The sequence below is a fragment of the Callorhinus ursinus genome, unplaced genomic scaffold (assembly GCF_003265705.2).
Source record: "Callorhinus ursinus isolate GAN/ISIS: 27379988/994484 unplaced genomic scaffold, GSC_fseal_2.0 scaffold30, whole genome shotgun sequence".
NCBI lineage: Eukaryota > Metazoa > Chordata > Mammalia > Carnivora > Otariidae > Callorhinus > Callorhinus ursinus.
This window is the reverse complement of record NW_027397092.1, coordinates 14,051,923-14,059,889: the sequence shown is the minus strand read 5'-3', so window position 1 is coordinate 14,059,889 and position 7,967 is coordinate 14,051,923. Positions and strand designations below refer to the sequence as shown.

The following is a 7,967-nucleotide window of genomic DNA, read 5'->3' as shown; positions in this document are numbered from 1 at the left end:
TCAGGTGTATGTGCAGCAGGTATGGGGTTGGGGGAGAGACTTGCTGTCCTCGGGTATCCACTGGGAATCTTTCTGAATAACTCAAAAAATGCCTCTACGTGTATTTACGTGTTGTGTATTTACATGTTGATGATAATAGACGAGAGAGAGAGAGAGAGAGAGAGAGAGAGAGAGAGAGAGAGAGAGAGAAAAACCAAAAAACACACTCTCATCCAGAGAGATGAGGGTTATAAGAGTGTCGATGTGGGCGGGGGTGGGGGGATGGGCTCAAAGGGTGATGGGTAATAGGGTCCTCGTTGTGATGAGCACTGGGCGTTTCTTGGAAGGGATGAATCATTGGATTCCACACCTGAAACTAATATTACACTGTATGTTGATGGAGTGGAATTTAAATGAAAACTTGAGAAAAAAATAAAAAAACCTTTTTTTAAGAACCAAGTTTAGAATTCATGAAAAAGTCTTGGGATCATATTAAAACATAAAACAATGGCAGGAAGTACAGTGGCATTGTTCTCTTAACTATTGAGTGTTGATTGTAAATGTTTTAACCTTTAAAAATATATATGTTGAGAAAGTTTCGCTGCCATTTCATTTATACCAACTGATAAAGTTTTGAATCTTAGCCTGGCCATTGTTTTATTATTCAGTTAAGAATCTAAACAGTGTTTCACCAACCTTGCTGTGAATTCCAATGTGAGGGATTGTAGCAATTATTTCATAATCGAAAACAAATTAACAAGTTTAATTAGCATCAGAAGAAGGCCTTCTTTCTTCTCTTTGTCAGGAACTTGAGAACAGTAAGTATAGTGTCAGTAAAACTGTGGGAGTGTTGAATCTCATTTCTTCTGGCCAAAGAAACCTGATCAGGGAACATTTTATACCGAAACCACCAATTTCCTTATTTAAAATATATATATATATATTTTAAAGATTTTATTTATTTATTTGAGAGAGAGAGAGAATGAGAGATAGAAAGCACGAGAGAGAAGAGGGTCAGAGGGAGAAGCAGACTCCCCGCTGAGCAGGGAGCCCGATGTGGGACTCGATCCCGGGACTCCAGGATCATGACCTGAGCCGAAGGCAGTCGCTTAACCAACTGAGCCACCCAGGCGCCCTAAAATATATTTTTAATTTCAAATTTTTCTTTTGAAAGAGAACCTTTCATCTTTGGTTTTTATATACACATAATAAACTCACACAGAATTCTCTACCTACTCTGTATCTTTCCAGTAGGTCTAAGGCATTGCTGAAAAAATAAGAGCCCTGGGAGATACCACATATTTGAGGCCGAGAGGAAGATGAGGCAAAAGAGAGACTCTGAGGTAGAGCCATGAATCAGGACAGTACCCGAGGAAGTCCTGCCCACTTCCTAGGAAGAGAGGGCCCGGTTTGCTCCTGAATTTTTCCAGCAGGCCGCACAAAGAAGGAAATTTGGTCAGGTTGGCGAGTCACTGTGTTCATAAAAGGAGAGCAGAACGACCGCCCTGGCAGAAAGCTGTGTTCAGGTTCTGAAATTGCCCACTTCGGTTGAATATTCTCACCTCAAGTTGGGCAAGAGCCTGGACTAAGTGATTTTTTGGAAGGAACCAAAAAAGTTATCTTTCCTCTACAGTCTGTGAGACTCAGTGAGTGTGTAAGTAGAAATCTACAGAGAGCTGGAGATTTAATGGCCCTCTCTAATTACGGTTTTAAAATTCTTTTTCATATCTGATAAAACTACCTCTTCGGTTATATGAGGGGAGAATTTAAAAACTGCTAATAGACAACAGGTATAGGGAAAAGGGGAATTAAAAAAATATTTAAAGGCACAGAGAGCTAAAAATGGAGAAATTCTGACCGTACCGTAGCTGACACCGAGGTAGATGATTTAATATTCCTCAATTTTTAACCAGCTGGAGGTTGGGAATGGAGCAATCTCTAAGAATACTGCTACTATTGGCGTCAGCCTATTTTGTGCAGTAGAGTCAGGAGTTTATGCCCAGGGTCCCAGCTCTGCCTTCGGGAGAATGACTCCAGGGCAGCCATATCGCTTTTCTGGCAAGATGCGCGGGACTCAAAATCAATGGTTGCCAGAGAGGAGGAGGGAGCTCCTGGCCACGGGACCACACTCCCGGTCATCACAGCAGCTGACTTAGCCCCTCCGCTGAAAACCGTCTCGGGTAAAATGCATTTTCAGGGGCTAACGGCCGGCCGTAAATTCCACCACCAGGTGGCAGGAGCGCACTCTGTATAAATGGAGCCGCCAAGGGCACTTTTTCTGTTTTCCACCCACTGAACTCTCCACTAGGTGGCAGCAACATGAATATAATTGGAATAGCCGCTGATGGGTTATGTAAAGAACAATTTCAATTCTCTTAAATCTGCGAGCAGCACTTTAAAACAGTATCCACACTTGGAATGTTTTTCTCTAGAAAATTACCAGACTATTTGCTTTTAGGCCTCCCACACACTAACCTAATATCCAAAAACAAAACACAACACAACAAAACAAAGCAACAGAATAAAACTTTTGGTGGGGAAGCACCTTTGAAAGAGCCTGGGAAGGAATACCCTTTGAAACCATTATTACTGAAGAATTAGTGGATCCCAGACTTGCTTACTCCAATTTAGGAAAAAGTAAGTGCTAAAAGAGTCACTTTTTTGAAGATAATAACAGTTATTTATGGACTACCTATTACGTGCCAAGGATTGTATTTAAATGCTTTAAAAACATTGATTCACTGACTCTGGATCAGAGCTTTTTTCAAAAGCCCAGATTTGAACTTAAGCCTGCTTAGGGCCATCACCTCTGTATTTTCCATGACCTTATTTTGCTTTTTCTGCTAGAGCCATTTTCAAAACCCATACTGAAGGAAAGGTTGGAACGGCTTTCACAGTATGATTTTGAGTGCACACAAGGATGTATTCACTCAACTTCTGACTTTCCCTTTCGTGTAGATGCATAACATCAATCCAATGAGGGATAATAATATATTCTGATTCTACAGTTACACTGAAGGCTAAAGTGAAGATTGGTTTGGGAGCAAGAGCAAAGTAATAAACACATTCATGCTGAAACATAAATGAAGGCTAGCATCCAGGAAGAGAGCAGAGGAGGGCTGGAGAGAACAGGGGGGGTACCAGGTACCTGACTGGACAGAAGAGAAAGGTAACGAGATGCAGGGGCAGGGCGCCAGAAGTTGAGGGGGGCAGCTTGGTACACTTCTCCTGTGGTTATCCCTGCTGAGTGCCCTTTCGGAGCCTTACCTTTATGCGGCCCCCAGACAGCTGGCTGTAACCTAGTGTGGCACAAATGCTTTCCACACCACCTGAACATAGTTTGACTCCCTTAGAGGCAAACACTGGGCAGTCAAGCTTTGAAAACAGAGTTAATACCAAGTGGTTGTCTGCCAGGCATCCACAGTGAGTGGGCCTGCCCTCGGGAGTCCCCAGGACCTTCATCTCTCCTTAATTCAGTTCTAAATTGGGCTAGAACCTATTACAGAGGAGAGGAGGAAGAAGTTAAGCACTACAAATATGGCTAAGACAATGTTCTTTATTTCAAGTATCTTTAAGATACTGTAGAATGGTGTGGTAATCCCAAAGGCTGATTAATGGGAAGAGGAGAAAGTCCCTTTTCTGCTTTAGGCACTAAACTGTCTGGGGGGTGGGGGAGTCCTGAAAGAAGAGAAAGGAGCAGGGATGAGGGACTTAGGGTCCAGTGTTCTAGGACAAAGAGAAGGCAGGGGACTTGATTCTCTATCTGTGACCAGCATCACGTCCCCAGTTATCTGCAGGCAATGGCAGGTGGCCTCGAGGAGCCAAAAACCTTAGCACATATTCTTAGTAAGAACCGTCCTCAACAGCTACCATACGATCCAGCAATTGCACTACTGGGTATTTACCACAAAGATACAAATGTAGGGATCCGAAGGGGTACGTGCACCCCAATGTTTATAGCAGCAATGTCCACAAGAGCCAAACTGTGGAAAGAGCCAAGATGTCCATCGACAGATGACTGGATAAAGAAGATGTGGTATATATATACAATGGAAGATTATGCAGCCATCAAAAGGAATGAGATCTTGCCATTTGCAACGACGTGGATGGAACTGGAGGGTGTTATGCTGAGTGAAATAAGTCAATCAGAGAAAGACATGTATCATATGACCTCACTGATATGAGGAATTCTTCATCTCAGGAAACAAACTGAGGGTTGCTGGAGTGGTGGGGGGCGGGAGAGATGGGGTGGCTGGGTGATAGACATTGGGGAGGGTATGTGCTACGGTGAGCGCTGTGAATTGTGCAAGACTGTTGAGTCGCAGATCTGTACTTCTGCGACAAATAATGCAACATATGTTAAGAAAAAAGAAAAAGAAGAAAATATCAGGAGGGGAAAAATGAGGGGGAGTAAGTCAGAGGGGGAGACGAACCATGAGAGACGATGGACTCTGAAAAACAAACTGAGGGTTCTAGAGGGGAGGAGGGTGGGGGGATGGGTTAGCCTGGTGATGGGTATTCAAGGGGGCACGTTCTGCATGGAGCACTGGGTGTTATGCACAACAATGAATCATGGAACACTTCATCAAAAACTAATGATGTAATATATGGTGATTAACATAACAAAAAAAAAAAAAAAGAACCGTCCTTAACTAGGCAACTCCTAATTAGGAGCCTGGTGTTGTTCTTACCTGTCTCTTGTTTAGTCTTTAGACGAGCCCTACCGGGGAGCTGAGTCTATCCTTTCTCAGCATAACTTGCCCAACGGTCCAACAGTTAGCAAAAGACACAGCTAGGATTCAGATCTATTCCCTTAGCTGTATTTCCTCTGCTTTTCTAGGGCCTTCCTCTGAGGCCATGGCTGGTGATACATACTTCCTGAGAGCCACCAGGGCTCACACTAGTCAATGTGGATCCATCAGTAAGCCCAGTTGGCTCTAAATGTAATTAATTATAGAACTAGGGCCTGTTCCAGTTTAGGTCTACTGAAATTGCTACATCAAACGGAGCATTTATAAAGCAATCCTGAGAAAATGAGAATAGGTTTGAATAAAGCCCCCCACCACTGCTTTTCCAGCTTCAACAGGAATAAAAGCAGATGAAACAGCATGAATTCAATCCAACAGGCAGCACAACAGAGTTTTCATCTTGCACACCTGGGGCAGCCAAAAAATGCTTTGCTCAACTTTCTTAGGGCTGACGGGGCGGTGGGGAGGGTGGATGGCAAGGAGGTAAGACAAGCTGACAATTATTGGGGCTGTTTTGTTCTCTATCCCAAGTGTTTCATTTGGGTTGTGTATAGCGGCTTTTCTTTGGTTTTGATCCCAGGAATTCCTGCTTCCTGAAGGACAAAGATCACTCTGGAATTCCTACCAAGGCTTCTAGAACAAAGCAGAGAAAGCCAGCATAGCTCGGGCAACATTTGCATTCTACAAGACAGTGACACTTAGCTGGACATTCCACAGTACATTCAGACCCCTGAGCATGTTTTTTCTGCAAATGTTTATTTAGAAAGATTTTTTAAAGAAATTTCAAGTGGCTGTATCTGCGGCAGTTTCTTCAGGTGAAAAATGTGCTAACAGTCACTATGAAAACCAAGACACAGGCAACAAGGAGCAAAATCAGACCTATGCGACAGTATTTTGAATGTTTCTCTTTTTCCTCTTCCTTTTTCAATAAGGTATCAAAACCGGGCGTGTACATGTCTCCCAACCAAAACCGTAGGTCATTAGGATTTTCCTAAAAAGAAAAAAAAAAATATGCAGAAGAATAGGATCAATCAGTAACCAGTGTTACAGACTTACTGACACTGCAGAACAAGACACTGTGAGAAGTATTGAACGTTGCTATCTGCACTGTCCCTAGTGAGGTTTAAAAGTGTCAGAGCTCGGGGCACCGGGGTGGCTCAGTCGTTAAGCGTCTGCCTTCAGCTCCTGTCATGATCCCAGGGTCCTGGGATCGAGCCCCTCATCGGGCTCCTTGCCCTGCAGGAGGCCTGCTTCTCCCTCTCCCCCTGCTCTTCCCCCTGCCTGTGCTCTCTCTCTCTCTCTCTGTCAAATAAATAAATAAAATCTTAAAAAAAAAAAAAAAGTCACAGCTCAAACAAGAGAGGCTAGGCTTTGAAGAGCATCATTATTTCTCATCAGCAATGGCTTGCGCCTAAGCTGCCCGCCCCCTCTCTGCCTCTCTAGACTCAGTGGACTTTAAGTCAGCTTCGGAGGTCAGTGAACTAGCTTTGGACTTCTTAGCGCCCTGCTGGGGGCCGAGCGGGCACACACGTAGGGAGCTGGGCAGGTGCTGCTGATGGCAATACAATTCCTCCACCACATTGCTGCAGTATCAACTTCCTGGTCTTAGAAAAGCTAAAAGAGTAAAATAAAATTTGGATGAGCTCTGCAGAAGGATAATCTTGCAATCCCTGTCTACTTGACTTGTATGGTTCATTTACTTTGTGTTCTATTCAAAGGCGAGTCTAATGCCTACAATCCTCAGGAAGAACTTCTATAATTCCAGACTCCTCGGATATTCCGCTCCTCGTTCGCCCTGGTAACTGCATATGGGGCTTCTTTTCTCCTTCCTTCCTTATAAAATTCTTAGTAATTTAGAAAAATGGTATTGACCCAAGGCACTTGGAGCCTTTATAGCTTGTAAGAGGTGAAAAGACTTCCGAAAATAAGTTAGGGGCTCTGTCTGTTAGTTATGAGATGCACTGGGATGGTGATGGAAGAAGTTGAATGAAGTATAGACAGAAAGTCTAATGAAAACGAAAGTCATGACTTTCAGAAGCATCCCTCAAAGGAGAGCTAAAGAAGCATCCCTCAAAAGAGTGCTAAAGAGCAGCTTTGAGGTGAACTGTATGTGTGGAGGATGGGTGGGGAGAGGACAGACCCCGGGTTCAGTGAAGCAGTGCGCTCATCATATTTCTATTTGATCTTCCTAAACAGAGCTCACAGAACTTGCTAACAGGAATATTCCTCATTGCCAACGAAGTTCAATCTCCTTAGCCTTACATTCAAACACTTTTTAAGGTGTTTTTGAGCCTCATTTTCCCATTTTTCTATCCCTTAAATTGTAGTGTCAGCAAAACTGGACTACTTACTGTTCTGCTGATCTCTCTCACTTTCTGGTATTTGTGATTTTTTCTTGCTAGTCTGGACAGAAGAGCTTCCCTGCTCATGCAAACCATCCATATCTTTTGGAATTCTATGCATTCTTCAAGCCCAGCATAAATTAACTTTTTCATGAAGCCTTTTTTATAATCCAGTGTGATTTTGTCTTCCTTTTGAATCTGCATAGCCCGTTCTACTATTATTACATTATTCTCTTCCCTTATTTTATTCTATAATTATGGTTTTATTACTCTGATCAGTTAGATGAACTTTTTGATGCAGGGACAGCAATACTCATCTTCATAGTCCTTTTGCCATTCAGGTAAACGCTAAAGAGCAGAGAAGAGCCTCCGGCACTCGGTCGAGAAATGTTGGTGAAATAACACAATACATACTTTCCTAATTGTAGCAACTGACTTTTTAAGCAGCTGAAGTGTCCATCAAAAGATGAATGGATAAAAGGAATGAAATCTTGCCATTTGCAGCAACATGGATGGAGCTAGACAGTACAATGCTAAGCAAAATAAGTCAGAGAAAGACAAATACCATATGATTCCACTCATGTGGTATTTAAGAAACAAAGCAAATGAGCAAAGGAAAGAGAGAAAGAGAAGGAGAGAGAGAGAGAGAGAGAGAGAGAGAAGCCAAGAAACAGACTCTTAACTGTAGAGAACAAACTGGTGGTTACCAGAGGGAAGAGCGTTGGGGGATGGGTGAAGAAAAGGCTGGGGTTTAAGGAGTGCACTTTTCGTGATGATCCCTGGGTGAATTATTGAGTCACTATATTGTGCACCTGAAACTAATATAACACTGCGTTTTAACTACGGTGGAATTAAAATAAAAACTTAATTAAAAAAGAAACTAACTTCTTAGAGGACC

At 42.9% G+C, this 7,967-nt stretch overlaps 1 protein-coding gene across 1 annotated transcript in view; it reads right to left on the bottom strand.

The window, feature by feature from the left end:
* Nucleotides 1-5,538: 5,538 nt before the first annotated feature.
* Nucleotides 5,539-7,967, bottom strand: part of MINAR2 (membrane integral NOTCH2 associated receptor 2) — a 15,896-nt gene continuing 13,467 nt past the window's right edge. Inside the window, exon 3 of the mRNA XM_025860842.1 lies at nucleotides 5,539-5,718. Coding sequence (XP_025716627.1) covers nucleotides 5,539-5,718 — 180 coding nt within the window. The remainder of the gene's footprint in view (nucleotides 5,719-7,967) is intronic.